This window comes from Ceratotherium simum, chromosome 34, assembly GCF_057802395.1.
Source record: "Ceratotherium simum simum isolate JZ-2026a chromosome 34, ASM5780239v1, whole genome shotgun sequence".
Taxonomy (NCBI): domain Eukaryota; kingdom Metazoa; phylum Chordata; class Mammalia; order Perissodactyla; family Rhinocerotidae; genus Ceratotherium; species Ceratotherium simum.
The window spans coordinates 11,375,728-11,394,492 of NC_141933.1; the positions used below are offsets into that span (position 1 = coordinate 11,375,728).

At 59.1% G+C, this 18,765-nt stretch overlaps 1 protein-coding gene across 5 annotated transcripts in view; it reads left to right on the forward strand.

The window, feature by feature from the left end:
- Nucleotides 1-18,765, forward strand: part of RAB3IL1 (RAB3A interacting protein like 1) — a 45,849-nt gene that overhangs the window by 19,467 nt on the left and 7,617 nt on the right. For 2 of the 5 annotated variants that reach the window (XM_087422796.1, XM_087422798.1), the window contains exons 1-5: nt 8,123-8,259; nt 16,448-16,700; nt 17,098-17,193; nt 17,293-17,370; nt 17,889-18,107. In XM_087422796.1, the coding sequence (XP_087278922.1) occupies nt 8,249-8,259; nt 16,448-16,700; nt 17,098-17,193; nt 17,293-17,370; nt 17,889-18,107 (657 nt within the window). In that variant the 5' untranslated portion in view covers nt 8,123-8,248. Of the gene's footprint in view, nt 1-8,122; nt 8,260-16,447; nt 16,701-17,097; nt 17,194-17,292; nt 17,371-17,888; nt 18,108-18,765 lie in introns of those variants that run through there. The other 3 variants (XM_087422795.1, XM_087422797.1, XM_087422799.1) reach the window with 2 other exon arrangements.

Below are 18,765 nucleotides of genomic sequence, written 5' to 3' on the forward strand. Positions count from 1 at the left end.
TCGGGAACATTTCCCAGATCCCACGTCTAGGTTAGGAGTTTCTAGATGCACTTCCCCTCCTTGTACCTGTCCCCAGTGTTGTAATTAGATGCCTAATCCTCCCTACTCACCCAACCCCAAACTGTATACTTCACGCGTGCAGAAACTTTGGCTTGTCCGCTAATATCACCTCAGCACCTGGCATAGGTGCTCATTAAAGATTTGTTGAGAGCCAGGCCCATGGCTTAGCGGTTAAGTGCATGCGCTCCACTACGGGCGGCCCGGGTTCGGATCCCGGGCACGCATGGATGCACCGCTTGTCGGCCCATGCCGAGGCCGCGTCCCACATACAGCAACTAGAGGAATGTGCAACTATGACATACAACTATCTACTGGGGCTTTGGGGGAAAAAAAAGGAGGAGGAATGGCAATAGATGTTAGCTCAGAGCTGGTCTTCCTCAGCAAAAAGAGGAGGATTGGCATGGATGTTAGCTCAGGGCTGATCTTCCTCACAAAAAAAAAAAAAAAATTTGTTGAATGGGGGTCGGCCCAGTGGTATAGTGGTTGAGTTCACGCGCTCCACTTTGGCAGCCCAGGGTTCAGGTGTTCAGATCCCAGGCATGGACCTACAACACCGCTCATCAAGCCATGCTGTGGCAGCATCCCACATACAAAATGGAGGAGGATTGGCAACAAATGTTAACTCAGGGCCACTCTTTCTTGCAAAAAAAAAAAAAAAGTACAAAAAAAAGATCTGTTGAATGAATGAATAAATGAACACATTTACTGTGCTCCCAGTGTTTTTCTTATTGATTTTTGAATTCTTTATATATTAAAGATGTTAACACTTTGCCATTTGCTGGGAATATTTTCCCCAGGCTATTTGCCTTTTAATTTGGGTTATTTTTCAGTGAAGGGAGGAACATAGAGAAGTTTTAAATTTTAATGTAAACAGATCTATTGATTTTTTTCTTTTGAGGCCTCTTCAGACGCTTCTATGTTTAGAAAATCTTTCCCTCTTTGGATATTAGAGAAGCATTCACTTCTATTTTCTATGCTGCACTGCTGTCCGTTTAATCTTCCCAAAGCCAGGGGTCTGATCATGTCACTCTCTGCTCAAAAATGTTTAACTGTCTCCTTGGAGTCTTTAGAATAAAGTCCAAACTCTTTAACTTGGCCTCCAAGGCTTCTCATGATTCGTCCCGAGCCTGCCCGTCTAGTCTTTTCTTTACTGTTCCAGCCAAAGTGAAGGGTGTGCTTCTCTCTGTGTGTGCCCTCTCTGTCCCACATCCCAGCACCTGTTCCTGATGGTCGCTCTGCCTAAAATGCCCGTCCTCCATCTCTATACATTTAAATCCTGCTTATTATTCAAGTCCTCCTTTCTCCAAAAACCCTCATCTTACCCTTCCTCCTGAGAGGATGAACGGTGGAGGAGGGATAAGAACGTGAGCTTTTGGAGTCAGATAAACCTGGATTAAAATCCTACTTCCAGGGCCAGCCCCGTGCCCTAGTGGTTGAGTTCAGTGCGCTCCGCTTCGGCAGCCTGGGTTCACAGGTTCAGATCCCAGGTGCAGACCTATACCACTCGTCAGCCACGCTGTGGCGGCATCCCACGTACAAAATAGAGGAAGACTGGCACAGATGTTAGCTCAGGGACAATCTTCCTCAAGCGAAAAAAAAAGAGGAAGATTGGCAACAGATGTTAGCTCAGGGCTAATCTTCCTCAGCAGAAAAAAAAAAATCCTGCTTTCTTCACTTGTTCACTGTTGCCAGATCCTTTAACTTTTACAAGTCTCAGTTTCTTCATCTTTAAAATGGGAGCAGAAAGCAATGAAGGACCCCATCAGGTGGTGGTGGTGGTTTGGAGGGTGAGTTAAATCTGATATCAAATGTAAAGATTCTAGCACGGTCTCCGCCCTGCCCCCCATTCTACCATTTTGGAAGGGAGTCACCAGCTGCCTGGGGGGTCATCCTCTCCCCCTCTAGGCATATCTGTCCCTGAAGGTTTGGCTGAGTCTCGAATTCCATTAGGTCAGCTGAGCCTTCTTGCTCAGGAGCTGGGAGTGGGCAAACAGGTTCTGCCTCCAGAAACCCCCCCAGGCACCTTGGTGAGACTCCCACACCCATCTGGGCCCAAAGGAATCCCGTCCCTCATTTCTTCATGTGAGCTTCTAATGGGTTTGTTGCTGGGAAATATTTAAGTCTCCAAAGGGGTCCTCTGGTACCCCCCTGCCCCTCACCATCAGCACCCACAGTATGATGAGTCAAGTAGAGTAAGGATAATCCTCCCAATTGTAAATTGAATAAACTGAGGCTCAAACTATCTTCCACAAAGTTGGGTTAGAACTTGTGTGTCTTCCCAGCCTTACTCCAGGGGCTCTGGGAGGCCTGGGCAGCTGTGGTGGGGAATGTCGGGGAGCGCCGGCCCCAGGGTAGGAGATGGCACAAGACTCCTGGCTCTCTGGGCCTCCCCCCTTATCCACAAGTGGGTTAATGTGACTCTCTTGGAGGCTGGTGGGGAGCTCAGTGTCAGCGTAGTTTCTTTGTGACCCTAGAGTACTGCACTTGAGTAGGTTATTTCGCCTGTGTTTTTTGGGGGAAGAGCAAGGATGACGATTCACTGGCTGGGGTGTGTGTGTATCTCGGGGGCTGGGAGGGAGCATGGGGCAGCCTGCAGAGTGAGAGGAGAAAGCTTAGGATCAGGAGCCTGGGTTCCAGCCCAGTTGCACACCCAGCATGCTGCGAGCACCTGCTCAGCTCTACACCCACCTGGGGCGAGTGCCTGCCCCCTCTGGACCCCAATTGTCTTATCTGTAAAATGGGGGTGGTGGTCGATGAACTGACCTCTGTCTTGGAATCTTAGTGCTCTCAAAATGCTGCCGGGGGCGCGGCCCCTCCCTGAGCCCAGATTGTCCCCAGGGCCTGACTTCACCAGTTCGCCCGGACCACATCTCTGACACCATTCAGCAGCCTCCACCCTCCATCCAGCCCTTCCTTGCGGCCTGGGCCTGACTCCAGCTCCCACCACACTGGGGCTGGGCAGGCAGTGGTCTCGGTCAGGCCTGGGTGGGGGGCCTCCAGGCCCACATTTGACCTCTGGAGCCTCTTCTTCTCTCCCTGGGTCCAGCATCCTCTCCTCCCTCCCTCTTGAAATCTGAGCTCAGGGATCCAGGCTGCAAAACATTCCATCCAGTTGTCCAAACACTCTGCACAGCTGGCGGAGGGAGGGGCAGCCCAGCCGGCTTTCAGGGAGCCCTCAGGCTGTTGTTTGCAGGGAAAGAGCAGAGTCCTCGCTGCCCCGGGGAGCCCTGGCTGTCCTGAGGGGATTCACTGGGCTGAGAGGATAAAGGAAGAGCCCCCAACACACGCACACCCCTGGGCTGGCCCAGAGCTTCCTCTGGGGAGTGCCCAGCCCCTGGTGGAGAAGATCCAGGTCTGCCGGGCCAGGTGTGCACGCCTGCCAGCCGGGAGGTGGCTGGGCAGCAGGCAGGCAGCCTTGTGAGCCTCCCCTCGTGACTGGGCTCAGCGTGGTGGCGATGGGGGAAGGGCGGGCGGGATGACGCTGAGATAGCAAGCCAGGAGGTGACTTGGGGCAGCAGCTCTTACTGGCAGGCAGTCCCAGACCCGTCTGCCTCTTGGCTCTGACTCACAAGTGACCCTGGATGAGTCTCCTTGCCTCGGTTTCCTCATCTGCAACAGGAGGGGGCTGGGCCTCTTCTGGCTCTGATTTTTCTAAGTCACAGCCGAGGACAAGGTCCTCATAGCTCCCCACACAGTCCCAGCTGTGCCTAAATGTCCAGAAAGTAGCAAATGTTTCTATACATTCCCCAGCACCTCTTGGACTCGGTTGGCCCCCCAGGGGCTGGCGAGGGGCTTGGCAGGGAGGGACCATCTCCACACACTTTGTCATCAGCCAGGCTGAGAGCCCTCCTCTCCCAGCATGTCACCATGTCGGGGGTGATGGAGGACCCTCCCCCTTTCACACATCCTGTTTTCCATTAATTGTTTCCAGGTGGGCCCAGAGGTTGCCCTGCAGAGGAAGGTTGGGGCACAGGAGAATTTAGCAGGGGGACCAGCGAGGAGCAAAAACAGGAAGGGGTTGGGAGCAGGCCATGGAAAATTCACTGCCAGGAAAGGGAGACCAGCATCTGGTTTGCATTAGGCTGAGAGCTTGGAAGCCCAAGCCTGAGCAGGAGATATTGTTATCCGGGCCTGACAGCGAGTCAGGAACTGGCAGCCTCTCCCCAGCGGGAACTCTGAGGCTGACAGGAAAAAGAGGGAAGGCAAGGGAGAAGGGAACAGGAAACCCTTGTTTCAGTCTCCACCGCGGCAGACACTTCACGAATGTTCATACCTTCACAGGGGAGAATTGTTCCCATTTTATAGATGAGGGAGCTGAGTCCCAGAGAGGTTAAGTGACTTGCCCAAGGTCACACAGCCGGGGACTGGCAGAACTAGGATTAGAATTCAGGCCTAATGAGACAGGGTGGAACATTCAAACCATCCCATGGATGGATGGAGGCTGACCATGTGCCAGGCAAGGGGGCATCAAGGATTCAGTGACGAGCGTGGGCCAGCCTCTGCCCACGGGGTCACTCAGTTCTCGTGGGGGTGTCCAATGATGCCATGAGGCACTCATCGTGACACAAGGCGGACCACCTGTTTGAAGGCTCCAGCCCGATGCCTGAAGAGGAAGAAAGCAATTCACAGGGGAAGGCTTCCTGGAGGGGACATATGAGCAGAAGAGAAATTTATCAGTGGGGGTGGGATGGGGTGGAGGCTACAGAGAGAGGGGACAGTAGGACGAAAGGGGAGAGTAGGGCATGTCTGGGCAATAGCAGCTGGCCTGGTATGCCTTGGAGGGTAAGATACCATTTTATAGTTGGGAAAACTAAGGCACAGAGAGGCTGACATGCCCAAAGGTTCAGTCTGGAAGTGGAGTTGAATCTGGCCTGTCTGACTCCGGGCCTGTGTTCCTAACTGCTACGCTAAGTGGTCCCTTTTTGTTGGTGGTTAAAAGTTTTAAGGGGATATTGAGGCCAGGGACTGGGGGGTAGGCGGGGGCCACACAGCCAGCTAGTGTAGGACCAGGGCTGGACAGACTCTTCCAGCTCGCCAACCTGGACGGAGAGGGGATGGGCAGTCCCACCTGTGCGCCGAGTGGAAGCCTTCCTGTAGAGGAAGGCCCCCACCTTGCTTCGAGGTGTCCCACCTTCCGTGGCCCAGAGCCTGGGAAGGAGGGCCCCAGCGTCTTGTGCTGCGCCATGAGCCACCGGAGTTAATAATTACGGGGTTTAAGGAGATAGAGGCCTTTCGGGGAGGCGCCTCCCTCCCAGGCCGCTGCTCCTTTGAGATAGCAAAGGTTAGTGTGAGGCTCTGCCTGGGAGTGGGGAGAAGGCTCCTGCCACCTGCCAGCCTGGCAGTCTCCACAGGGACCCTCGGTCTGGCCCTCCAGGCATGGACGCCCCTGAGCAGCCCACCCAGTGCCCTGCCCGGGGCACATGCCCCGTGTTCCCGGCGATGAGCTCGGGGACTGCGCGCTATGCCTCATCAGGTCTGGCCCTTGTACTTGAGGGGAACTTGAAAGAGGAGCGCTGGGACACAGACAGGTGAGCCAGCGACCTGGGACGTGGAGGGGAGGGGGAATCTTGCCACTTTGCAGGAGCCAGGCTCCTGACCTGAGACTGCAGGGAACTCTGAGGAATTTCATGAGCCTCCTACAAGGTCAGCCCCAGAGGGTGGCCCTGATTGTCCAACTGAGAGGTTGTAGGGATGTAGACTCAGGCTCAAAGAGGGCAAGACACTCATCCTGGGTCACACAGTGAGCTGAGAACAGACCTAAGTCCAGAATCAGGGCCTGGGTCATCCAGGCTGGCAGACTCCTGCTACTCATCTGCCTCCAGCCAAGGGTCTGTGGCCAAGGCTGCCAGATGCGGATGGGGATGGCAGGCAGAGAAGCGGGTAGATTTGGGGACAGCAGTGCCGTGGGGGCAGAGTACACACCTCTTATTTCTCCCTCCTCACCTGCCAGCCGGGCACCTAGTAGGTGCCCCTTATTGCCTGACCGCACGCAGCTGCCGCTTCCAGGAAGCCCTCTGGTTTCTGGGCCGTCTTTTTATAAAACTGGTATAAGGGATCTCAGCCCCACCACACCTGGCTGTGTGACATCAGGCAGGTTCCTTAACTTCTCTGAGCCCATCCTTTGAGCTGAGGAGCAGAGCTCACCGGGCTGTGGGAGGAGCTAGCTTGGCCTGGGAGGCCAAGGTCACTGGACATAGATGACGGGATAGTTTGGGTTTGTTACTAGGGTGTCACTGCTCCCACAGTGACTTGTCCTTCAAGCCCTTGCTGAAGGGCCTCCACAGCCCACCGGCTCTCCCATGCTGAGGATTCTTCCTCTGGGGCCACAGCCCTGGGCTGACACCCCCTCCACCCCTTATCTGCCACCAGGCTGGGTTACCATGATGTGGGCCGGGTCTTATCTCCTGCCCAGGCTTGTGGAGACTTGGAGGGTAAGGACTCTGTCCTGAGCTCCTTCGGTGTCATCTTCTCCCCCTTCTGAATAGCGAACAGAGCAAGAGCCAAGAAGACAGCAGTTGCTCAAGACTCGTTGAGTGAAGAATTCATGTCGACACACATATGATGGCATCTGCTTTGGGCCAGACCCTGGGCTGGGCTGGGGTGGGTGGAGAAACAGCGCCAAGAAGGAGCTGGTCCCTGCCCTTGGGAAACCCCAGTCATGGAAACAATTGCCCTGCAGAGTGAGGGGCATGGGAGACTCGGGCAGAGTGATTCTGGAAAGTCAGAAGGGATGTCACAGGGGGTTGCCCAGGTTGTTCACTGCACAAGGTGCCAGCCAAGGAAGCAAACGAGCAAGGCATAAAATCCAGCCTGCCCTCCACTCACCTTGTACCTTGGTGTAGGCTGTGCCCACCTAGGAAAGGAGTACTATTTTCTATTTTCAACAAAGACACCATTCACTTAGCAAGGTGTGCGCCGGGCAAGCAGTAGCCCTGCTCCACCAAAAGCAGAGGTCCTTGAGAGTGTGTCCCCGACTCCCATCTCCCCACCATACTGGAGCCCCAGGAGGACACAGCCTGTGTCTGTGCAGTTTTGTTTTGGGTCCTCAGCCCTTGTATGGTCCATAGTTTGTGCTCAGAAGGGATGGCTGAATGAATGAATGAATGAATGAATGAAACATGTGTCTCCAAATGAAGACCTGACACACTCAAGCCTGGGGCCCGGGCTCTGTGGGCCTGGAAGAGTAGTGCGCTGGAGTTTCGGTAGCATCTGAAAGGGAAGTTCTTCCTCCCAGCCTCCCAGGCCTCCTCTAGGCATGGAGGTCCCCGGCAGGAGAGAAGAGGGGTTACATTCTCGCTGGATCCAGATCCAGGCTGAAGTTGAGGCCGATGGTCAGGGCTCAGAATAGGTGACAGAGGGACAGAGGGACTGAGGGACAGGACTGCCAGTGGTCTGGGAGTCAGGGAAAGGTTTTGTAGAGTATGTGGTGTGTGTGGAGGGTGCATTCCCCCAGAGAGCAGATGGGGAGCAAAGGAGGGATGGGCAGGGTGTGTTCAGAGCAAGAGCGAGACGCCTGTGGGGAGAGGCTGGGGTTGGAACTTGAGCCAAAGATGGGTCTTCCCTGGGTATAAGCAGTCAGACAGGAGGACGGAAAACACTTGTTTGGGGTCTGCCACCTTCCCAGCAGGCAGGACGCTGTGCAGGGGCAAGCACAGAGCATGGAGCCCCGGGAAGGAGTGAGGAGGTGGGATTGTCTGCGGGCCCTGAGTGACAACCCGCTAAGATTCCAGGAGCTGAAAGCCCGGGAGCCGCTATGGGTTCCTGAGCGCGGTGGCCCGGGGTGGGTGCCGGGCTGTGCTGGGCGGCGGGTGACAGCAGGGAAGCAGTCAGCCGGGGCGTCTGCGAGCAGCCCTGGCCGCGGGAGGATGGGGATCGGGCTCCTCCCCCCGCTCCGGCCGTCGCCCTGTCCCGGGGCGAGCGGCCCGAGTCCCCGGGAGCGCGCGCCAGCTCCCAGCGCCGGCCGCCGGGGGGCGGGGCCGGGCACGTGTCCTCGGGCCACCCCCTCCGCCACGTGACCCGCCGAGGGCAGGGTCGCCGCGGGGCTGCGGGCCCGGGCGCCAGCGGGGGCCGCACGGACGGGCTGCGGGCAGGGCTGACAGGCTGCGGGCCGGCCGGCTGGCCCGGGGGTGGCGCGGGGACATCGCGGCGGCAGCGCGGCGGACGGACGCCGGGCGCCCGAGGCGCCGGGATGTGGAGCGGGTAGGTCGGCGCGCGCTCGCGCCTCGGCGCCGGCTCGGGCCGCCGCTGCCTCCGGGGGCGGGAGGGGGTGTCCCTGCCGTGCGTGCGCCCTGCACCGGGAGGCGCCCTGCGTCCCCAGCCCGGCCCACGGCTGCGGAGCGCGTGGTAGCACGAGGACCGGCGAGCCCCCTCGCCGCCGGAGATGGAAGGACGCTCCGCGGGGAGGGGTCGGGGGTGGCTCCGAGGGTGGGAGTCTGAAGGGTGGGCGGCAGACCGTCCCGAAGTGACAGCGCCAGCTCCTAGCTCGTCTGGAGTGCAAGTGAGATGGGGGTTGCGAGCCAGAGTAAGTTTGGGGTCCGCACCTAGCTAGAGGAGGGCCCCCCAGGCTGGATGAACCTTGGAAAACAGTGCAATTGGAAAAGGAGACTGGGTCTCTGCCAAGGAAGCTAGCAAATTGATGAACCTCCATCTGGGGCTCCTGGAGCCCATGGGGCTCAGAGGTGTGGGGGCAGCACAGACCCAGCCCTGGGCCAGTGGCCCCAGTACTCATGTCCGTTCACTGGCTCTCGCGTGGTCCCGGTCCCTGGCTCACCTGGTGTGGGACCCCTGCCCTGTATGTCCAGAAAGGTTATGGTCTTCTTGTGGAGCTGAGCAAACACTTCCTCTTCCCCACGGCCTGGAAAGACCAGGTCCTGGAGGAGATGTGGCCAGAGTGGGGATGGGTTGCATTCCTGAAAAGAACTGGGCCAGATGGGTGGTCCCAGGAGAAGGCTTCTTCTCAGCCCCAGCTAGGGAGGGAGGGGAGGGCTGGAGAGGTTTCTCATACAGGCTGAATCCACTTTACTTCATGGCACCTAGCAAAGCGTGAGCTGAGATGCTAGGGGAGGAATGGGGACATTCATCCCCAGCAGGGGGTGCTGAGAGAATGGGCTCCTGGTAGGGGTGAGGCGTGGAGAGGCCTGGGACTCTTAAAAGGGAGAGAGTTGAAGCTGCACGTGTGTTCTTTGGAATTGTGCCCGCGGGGAAGGAGACTGAGTTTAGGGAGAAAGTGGTGGAGGTGGGTTGATGGTCCCTGGAGAGGGTAGGGCAGTCCTGCCTGGGGTTAACTGTGTTTGAGGAGCAGCCTGGTCTGGAGGAAGCTTGTGCCCCCTTGTGTTGAGTGCACCCAGGCAGAACACAGCCACTGAGTTGCTGTGTGACCTTGAGGGCATAGCCTCAGGTCTCTGGGCCTCTAGGTGAAATGAGCAGGTCATGGGGTCAGGGGTGATCCAGGCCCAGAGTGTCCTTCCCTGGAGGCATACGGGCCAGGGCCAGACAGGCAGGCTGGGAGCCACCAGTAGATGGACGCTCTCTTTAAGGACAGAGTCAACGAGACTCAAGGTCCTGGAGAAGACCTCCAGTCCAGCCTCCCTGCCGTATTCCCAGGACCCTTCTGGATGAACCAGGCTGCCAGGCTGACCCCTACGTGGCCCTCAGTATGGCTCACTTGTACCTACATTTGGATCCCCCAGGGCCTGGCCAGAGACAGAGCACATGGTAGTTGCTTCATAAGCGAGGATGGAAAGCATGAGGGCAGAATGAGGAGCTGGGCGCCTGGGGAGTCAGAGGCAGAGTTTTGGGGTTTCCTTGAGCACTGTCTCTTTATGGACCCCTCACTTGGATATCGGAGGCAGGGGCTGAAGGAGTAGGGGCCGAGCTGCCTGCACCCACTGGGGCCTGGTGTCCTAGGAGCTCGCTCAGACCCCAGCAGCAGCTGGGAGGGACCCTGCTTGGGGTCACACGTGGCCAGGTAACTGACTGGGCTCCTTGTCTCCTGTGGCCCCAGGAACTCATGACAACTCTGGACAGGTGCATACTCGGGACCCTTCATCCTAGACTAGGAGGAATCTGGGATTAGGAGTCGGTGACGCTGGCTCAACCATTGATGTGTCTGGGGCCAGGTGTCCTCATCTGTAAGGTGAACTGAGATATCTCTCTTGGGCCACTGCACTGTTAATGGCCAGGTCCTGGTGCCAGTTCACCCCCTTGGCCCTGGACCCAGGGCTGCTCCCCTAGGGTGGGCGGCAGTGGCAGGACTCTGCGGGAGCCTGGGTGGACCCTCTTCCTTGGGACTCCTTGAGTGTAGGCTCTGAACTCTGAACCCAGAGGCAGGTTCCCCCAAACCAGCCTCCTCCCTGACCATCCCTCAGCGTTTCCCATGTCCATAGTCTTGGGTGTCAAGCCAGCTCGGAGGAGATGGGGTGAGGACGACATCTTGGGTACTTCTGCGGCTAACACAGTCCTAGGCCCTTGAGACTTGGTCAGCAGAGGCCAGAGTTTGGGTTCTGGGCTAGTTTTCTGCCCCTAAGTGGACACGTGATGTTGTGCAGCCCCTCAGCCTCAGTTTACCCATCTGACAGATGGGGCTAATCCTACCTTTCTCTAGGAGGGCCAGACTCTGACGGACTGCCCAGGAGTAAGATGAGACCACTCCAACCTCCCAGGGATGGGAGAGCAGGCAGCAGGCAGGATGCTGGGGAGCTCCAGGGCTGTGGATGGGCTGTGTGATCTTGAGCAAGTCACTTAACTGCTCTGGGCTTCGGCTCTCCTAAGGATCTGTGAGCTCCTTCCTGTAAGGACTAAGTCACAGGGGACTACAGGCTCTGAGACAGCATCTGAAGTGTCGCCTGGGGGGCTCCAGGGGCAGGCAGGTGGGCCTCCTCTTTGGGAAGGAGTTGTGCAACCCTCGCTGTCGCCTCCTCCTGGAAGCCCTCCTTGATCTAACTTCCTACCCCAGCCCCTCGACAAGTGGAGATATCTTTCCTGCTGTTCCTTAATCAGCACAGCTGTGTGCAGGGCTCAGACTCTCTAATTAGATCCTGCTTGTCCTCAACTGTCCTCACGTCTGCACAGGATTTGTGCCCCACAAATGGTTGTGCCCAAAAAGGGTGGGGGAGGGGGAGCAAAATGAATTAGAACGTGGTGAGAAGAGGGCTCCAGATGCCAGAGTCTGTGTGGGCGTGTGGATCTGGTGGATCAGGGCTGGTGGGGGGCCTGGCACACGATAGGTGCTCACTGTATATGTGTGGGATGTTTGAGGTCATGGGGCGTCAGAATCTTCTAGAACTAACCAGGCGGATATGAGGCACGTGCTGTGTGCACAAGCACAGAGTGAGCCCCTCCTCACCCTCTCAGGCCTTGTACCGGCTCCCGCTGGAGACACGGGGCTGGAGTCCCTCATCAGGGTGGGGCTGGGCTGGCAGGCCTGGGGCTATGGCCAGGAAAGGCTTGGCCTGGCCCACCTTCTTCAGGTGTTCTGACCTCCCAGCTTACCATCCCGACGCTGTTCCTGATCCTGCTCCATGTTCTCCTGCAAGGCCCTGCTGCGCCGGGCTCCCGCACCCACACCTGCCTCCCCCTTCCTGGAGTGCTCCAGGCCCACCCTCTCCCGCCCTTGGGGTCCCACGCTGCTCACCTCCCTGGCATTCTTCTGTTCCCCTGTATGACACCCATTCTTCTGGAACCCTCCTTCCAACCCCCGTGATGGCTCCTCCTCAGATCTCCAGGTTGGTTCTCTGGCTCTCGCTCCTCTGTCATTCATCCCCTCATCCAGGCTCAGGCCGCGGCTGTTCCCTCTGCCCTGTGCCTCCCCTCGGCCATCTGAAGGACATGTCACGTCCCAAATGCCTCAGCCACCCCTTTCCCTTCCCTGAAAGACCCCCTCCCAGTTCCTCATTTCCATCCTGGGTACCACTGTTCTCTTCATTCACCTTTTCCTTGGTTTTTAATTATTTTAGTTAATTACTGTAATTTTTTTTTTCTGTCCCTCTCTCCAGCCCCTGGTTCTCCCCAGATTCCCGCCCCAGAGTCTCTTATCTCTGTGTGTCCCCTCTGCATGTCCCCTCCTAGCCCAAGGCCTGTCTGGCTTGTACAGCAGTCTTGGGTGGAACCCCTCCGCCACCACCACCATTCGGGCACTGTCTCAAACTTCCTCAAACCTCGTCTGCATCCTGCCTCATTTCTCCGAAACCACCATTCATCCTCTTTCCTCCCGTCAGGACTTTTCTGGGTGACGGGTCACATGACGCTCTAGTGCCTGGACTCTGTGTTCACTTCCCACCCTGTCACTTCCTGGCTGTGTGTTCCGGCCGGGTCACCATCCCTCTCTGAACCTTGGGTGCCTCATCGTTCAAACCGGGCTGGGGAGAGCATCTCCCCGCCATGGCATGGTGAGGGTCCTGCGGGATGACATCTGTGGACACGTGAGGTGGGGGGCTGACATGGAGGGGGGATCCGACACGCTTGTGGGTTTGGAGCTGGAGACGTGGCCCCGTTCTGTAGGCTGAGCCTGGCTGAGCCTGGCTGGGCTTGCAGGCAGTCAGGGAGCCAACGTGAAACCTTTCCTGGGACCCCTTGGGTTCCTGGACACAAGTCACTTGGCTGTCAGCCTCAGTGCCCTCGGTGCTTTCTGGACTGCCCGTGAGTGCGTGAGCGTGGTCCTGAACCGGGCCCCTGCGCCATGGCACTGCCCCGGAGCTGGGCCCCGGGTCCGGGTTCCTGCAGACCAGACCCGCCGCGGCCACCCTGGAGCGTGAGCCTGTTGGCCCTGGGCAGAGGGTGAGGGCTCCCAGGGTGCCCTCCCAGCCCTCTCCTTCCCCCTGTCTCAGAGCATCCTTTGCTGGCTCCTGCTCTGCTTGCTTCATGAACCCACTGTGCCCATTAGCACAGGGATCTTTAACTCAAGAGGTGACGTGGGCACTGGTGGGTGGCGAGGGAGAGACCGAGGGGCAGAAAGACCTCCTGGCAGGCTGGTCGGGTCAGGGCTGGGACGGGGCACGCAGGACCCTAGTGGGGCCCTTCTGGCCCAGTGGGGGTTGCTGGGTGACGGGGGACCATAGAATCCAGGAGTCCTTGTGCTCATTTTGCCATTGCCGGCCCTCCTCGGGCAGACCTGGCGGGGAGGGTTGCTGCATTCCCCCTCTGCGTGTGTTTCCTGGGGAAGTGACCCAGCGGGGCCTTTCCTGTGTGAACCGCCATGGGCTCTAGGCTGCAGAGCCAGCTTCAGGACGGGGGATGTTAGCTGCCCCCGTCCACCCCTGACCTTGACTCTTACTATCTCCTGCCCCCAAGCAGACTCCTTCCCAGTGGCCCCTGCAGCGTATCCTGGATGCTGGATTCTGTTTCTGCAGGGAGTGGGGACTGAGAAGGGTTGAGCAGAGGCCATGGACCTGGCCTGGGGGTGCAGAGTGCATAGCGCGGAAGAACTTAAGTGGTAGTCTGTGCTTGTCCAAGGAGTGAGTCCCCATCACCACAGGCATTCGCACCCAAGTGTGCAGTCCTCTGGCCTGGGAGGCCGAAGTGTGTGAATGATAGGGGATTCTGGCTTGGACTGGCCCCGAGGTGTCTGGGGTCCCTCCTTCCTCTGAAATCTCTGACTCACCGGAGCGGGAAGTGTGGGGGAGTGGGTCTGCAGGCTGGAGCTGCCCCCCAATACAGGGAGGGCCCTTTCCCTCCTGCTCCTGCACCCCTGGCCCAGGCTTTGGGCAGCTGGTGACTACAGGGTGGTCCTGCTGTTCCCATGCTTTCTGACCTTAGGATTTTCCCGTCAGGCTTTTCCACCAGGGGGAGGGGAGGGGAGGGGAAGATATCACGGAGACTCTGTCTCAGGCCTCCCAGGGGCACTGTTTCCTCTGCCTGCAAAATAGGGCCCCATCCCCCAGGCAGTGGGCTGAAGTGAGAGCCTATTGGGAAAATGATGGGGGACTGTCCGGCCACACCCCCAGCCCTTGCCCTTGGGATCAGCAGGAGAGTTAGAGTCTTTCCCTGTGGCCAGAGGCCCAGACCACACTGGTGGATGAGGCTCAGCCCTCGCGGGAGGGGCTGGTGGCCTTTTCTCCTATGCAGGGGGCGTGGGTGATGGCGAGGTGGTCCTTGCAGAGGGAAAGACACCCAGGCTGGGCATGTGAAACCTGGGATCCTGCCCTGTGTCCTGTGCCATCCCTGTGGGTGACCTCCCACCCTTGGCCCACAGTTCTCGCTCATTCTATTGAAGTGGGCGGCCCCCGGGGTGGGGTCTGCTGCCCCCACCACGCCTGACTGACTCTGGCCATCCTCTCTTACCTGAGGAAGTGGGGCTGGGCCTCAGGCCTCCAGACTCCCAGCGGGGACACCCCCCTGGGGCCTGCGGTGTGGCGGGGGTGTCTGCCAAACATGGCCGCAGATTGCACGCTCTTTGCTCAGCGCCCTCTGCAGAGACCTCTTCGTTTGCTTCTTAGTGCAACCCTTGCAGGTTTTTACCCCCATTGCACAGGTGGAGGAGCAGGTTCAGAGAATTTCAGTGACAGTCCCAGGGGCTTGTGTGTACCCTGGGTCAGAGCCTGACATGGACCCCGGGCTAGCCCGACTCTGGCCTCCGCTGTCAACCACAACTCCCCCACCCTGGCTCTCCCTCCTGGGAGGCGGTTTCTGGGCCTGAGCAGAGACTGGGAAGCCAGATCTGGGTGGAATTGGATCAGATTTCCCTGCTGCAGCCAAGAAGGAGCCTCCCAAGGCCCCTGGGCTCACAGCCCTTGATCCCCAGGCAGATGCAACGATCCACCACTCACACCTTCACCCACGGGGAGCTTTGGGCCTGGGCTGAATACCTGGCTACCTGTGCCAGCATTGCCACCCACCAGCTGTGTGACCCTGGGCAAGTCCCATCCCCTCTCTGAGACTCCATCCCTCATCTGTAGCATGGGGAGAGGACCGCAACTGCTGTTGAGAGTTTTAAATGAGATAATACAGGCAGAGCAGCCCATGCAGACCCCAGCCCGGGGTGCCATAGCGGCTAAGCCCTCAAGTCTCAGGAACCCCCTTGCCAACGAGACCCCTCCAAACAAGAGTATTAAGAAAGATCCCTGAGAGGCATCAACACTGTTGATGGAGTGATGGATGTGCGTTGCCACCTTATTCATCAAAGCCCCACATCCCTGCCAGGCAGGACCCAACCTGAGGAACCTCGAGGCCACACTCGGGGCCAGTTCCAAAGCAGAGGGCAGGCTGGGCTGAGCGGCGGGACAGGGCCACGTGAAGAGTTGAGAATGGGCTCATTGCTGGGGTCCCCGGTGCCCAGTCCTTTTGTGTTACCTAGCAGGAAACAGGCTCAGGGGCTGCTTGGTGACCATCCCAGGGTCCAGAGGACAGGGAGGAGGGACCAGTCCCCAGCCTTGCCACTCATCCTTTCCGGGCAATCCTGAATCCCATGACCTCCTTGGCCTGTCTTTCCTCCCTCCCGTGTGGGCCCCTCTGAGCCCCCTTCCCTCCACTTCCCCACTGTTATCAGTGGCCTGTCCCAGCCCCCCACCCTCAGCCCAGCCACAGCAGCTCAGAAGCTGCTGGCTCAGGAGCCACCAGCTTTTGCTGAGCGTGCAAGTCCAGAGGTGCTGTCTTGGCACAAACCACTGCTGGCCAAGCCCTCTCACTCCCTCCTTCCCCAGGGTCTGCTGCGAAGGGGGGCGAGGGCAGAGGCTGGTGGCCCCTATCCCACACTGCCTCTGGGGTCTTCAACTTCAGGGTCCTGAGGCCCAGAGAGAGGATGTTTGCCTGAGGTCACCAGGCAGATCAGCAGAGAGCTGGGACTGATCCCCACACGGTCCAAGGGGCAGGAAGTGGGACTGCCTTGCCCAAGCTGTTTGCGGAATCTTCCTGCCTCAGCCCTGCCTGCCCCGGCTGGGTCCTTCTTCCTCTCTGGTCCGCCGAAATGGGGTATAATTTGCATAAAATTTGCGTCAACAATAGCGATGAAGGCGGTTCCCACTGAAGTGCCTCCTGTGTGCCAAGGTTTTATGCACATCTCTGATCCGTTCAGCGACCCTTGAGGTGGGGCCTTTGGGATTGTCCCCACTTTATAGAAGTGGAAACTCAGATTCTCAACACTGATGCATTTACAGTCATCTGTCCACAGACACAGACTGACCACGTACTGTGTGCCAAGCACAGCCCTGGGCCTTGGGCTGGAGGGGGTGGTGGGTGGACAAAGATGAATGCATCCTGTCCTTGCTTTCAAGAGACCTCATGCTTGGGCATTCTGCCCTTGTGACAACCTGGTGACAGCCTCACTGGTAGTGTCCCCATTTTACAGATGGGGAGACTGAGGCCCAGAGTGGCACGTGTGTTGCCCGGGGTTGGTCCCTGGGCTCAGCCCTCCAGGTCTCGGGACCCCATCCTGTATCTGCTCTTTGCCTCGCAGCCAGCCCCACCCGGACGAGGGCCACCCGCCGCCCCCGGAAGCTGTCCCGGTCTCCTGGAAGAGTGTGGGCCCCTGCAATAGCCTCAGGGAGCCCCCGGGGGTCCTGGCGGAGGCCTCTGCAGGGGAGGAGGCCCACGGTGAGGAGGACCCCGCGGCCGCCCAGCTGGACGTGTTGCGCCTGCGCAACTCCTCCGTGGAGATCCGCGAGAAGGGCTCGGAGTTCCTGAAGGAGGAGCTGCGCAAAGCCCAGATGGTGGGGGTCTGAGGGCGGGGAAGGGGGCTTCGGGGACCAGGGGCCCGCCTAGGAGAGCTGTGGGTTCGCACCCAAGGCCCGGAGATGATATGCACCTCTCACGGCCAGCTGCATGTCAGGCTCATGCTGGGCATGTGGGGAGTACAAAGATCGGTTCTTGTGATTTGTAATGACTTTTAGAAGTCTTGACATCTCTGAAACCGTGTCCCAAGCTCCAATGGACTGATGGTCGGGGTTTCAGCCTCGGGCTATGAGCTAAATAGAAAATGCATCATAAACCGTGGGGCAGCAGAGGAAGCAAGCTCGGGGCCCACATAAGATGGCCTGGGGGATGGAGCCTGGTCACTGGGCCTGGGGGCCCCGGTGGGGCTGACAGCCGCCCACCTTGCGCCCCCAGGAGCTGAAGCTGAAGGACGAGGAGTGTGAGCGGCTGTCCAAGGTGCGGGAGCAGCTGGAACAGGAGCTGGAGGAGCTGACGGCCAGCCTGTTCGAGGTACAGGGGCCGGCCCCGGGGGAAGGGGCGGGCTGGGGAGTGGGTCTGCGGGGCGTCTGGGGGCTCCTCAGCACTCACGCGGAGCCTGCCTTCTCCCAGGAAGCCCACAAGATGGTGCGCGAGGCCAATATGAAGCAGGCGGCCTCGGAAAAGCAGCTGAAGGAGGCGCGGGGCAAGGTGAGGGCCCAGACCCTGGAGCACCGGCCTTCGCTACCCAGTCGGACCCTCGCACGGCCTGGTGGGGCTGGCAGGGATGGGTAAACTGAGGCCCAGAAGGTGAGGCAGAAGCATCTGAGATGACGCAGCTGAAATGCGGCCCACTGGGGTGCGAGCCCAGCTCCCTGGGGCTCTAGCAGTGTGTCCACTGCACCACAGAGAACTTTCTGGGGCCTTTCAGGGGCTGGGAGGGTCCTGCGGTCACTGTCACTTCTTTTCCCCGCTCCTGTACTCCTTTACAAAGCAGAAACCTCAGTCAGGCTGTGGGAGGCCCAGCCAGCTCCCAGACAGGTGCATCTCACAGAGTCCTGGAGTACAGTGTGACCTCAGGCGGGCTATGTCACCTCTCTGAGCCTCAGTTTCCCTCTCTGTAAAATGAGTGTCTCAGTGCCCACAAAGGCTAGTCCAAGGGTAAAGGAGGGGGTTAGGTGCTAGTGGCAACCCTGGGCTAAGGTTGATAGCCATCTCGTCCCGGCCAGATCGACATGCTGCAGGCGGAGGTGACAGCCTTGAAGACGCTGGTCATCACGTCCACACCAGCCTCTCCCAACCGCGAGCTCCACCCACAGCTCCTGAGCCCCACCAAGGCGGGGCCCCGCAAGGGCCACTTGCGTCATAAGAGCACCAGCAGCGCCCTCTGCCCCGCCGTCTGCCCCGCTGCAGGACACGCCCTCCCCCCGGACAAGGAGGGCAGAGAGGTGAGGGGTGGCGGGCGGGCAGTGGACACAGGAAAAGGAGACGGTGCCCGCTGTCAGCCGGGCAGTAGGGCCCAGTGGGGACCAGGCTGGCCCCTTGCTGTGTGACCTGGAGCCTGGGCCTGCCCTCTCTGGGCCTCTGTGTCTTCTGGCTGTGAGGACTGGGCAGGTTCCTTGTGATATGAGGCGTTTGGCCTTCGGCTCTGGGTGTACGATCTGGGGGGCCTGATAACCCCCTCCTCGCCCCTCCAAGCAGTAGGGGGTGTTCTCTGCACTTGAAGCTGGTCTTGGGCCTGAGGCTCGCCTGCCCTTGGGGGATCTGCAGAGACACACACTCCCTCCGCCTGAAGAGGCCACTGCTGGGCCTCTGGGGAGAGGCTCCCTGGGCCCTGTGTGCCCACAGCCCTGAGGCCAGGACCACCTGTGACACCCCTGGGCTGAGGGTCCTCAGCGCCCTCTGGCTGCAGTACCAAGACAAGCACGGGCTCTGGGGGGCTGTCTCCCTCTCCCCTCAGCTGGGTACGTGGAGTACTTGGTCCAGGCTGGACAGTGGACTACGATGTCGTTGGCCATGGGTCCTTGGGCAGGTGAGGCCACCTGTCAGCCTCTCAGTTTCCTCACATAAATGGGGCCTCCTGGGGCCACAGGAGGAACTGAGTCG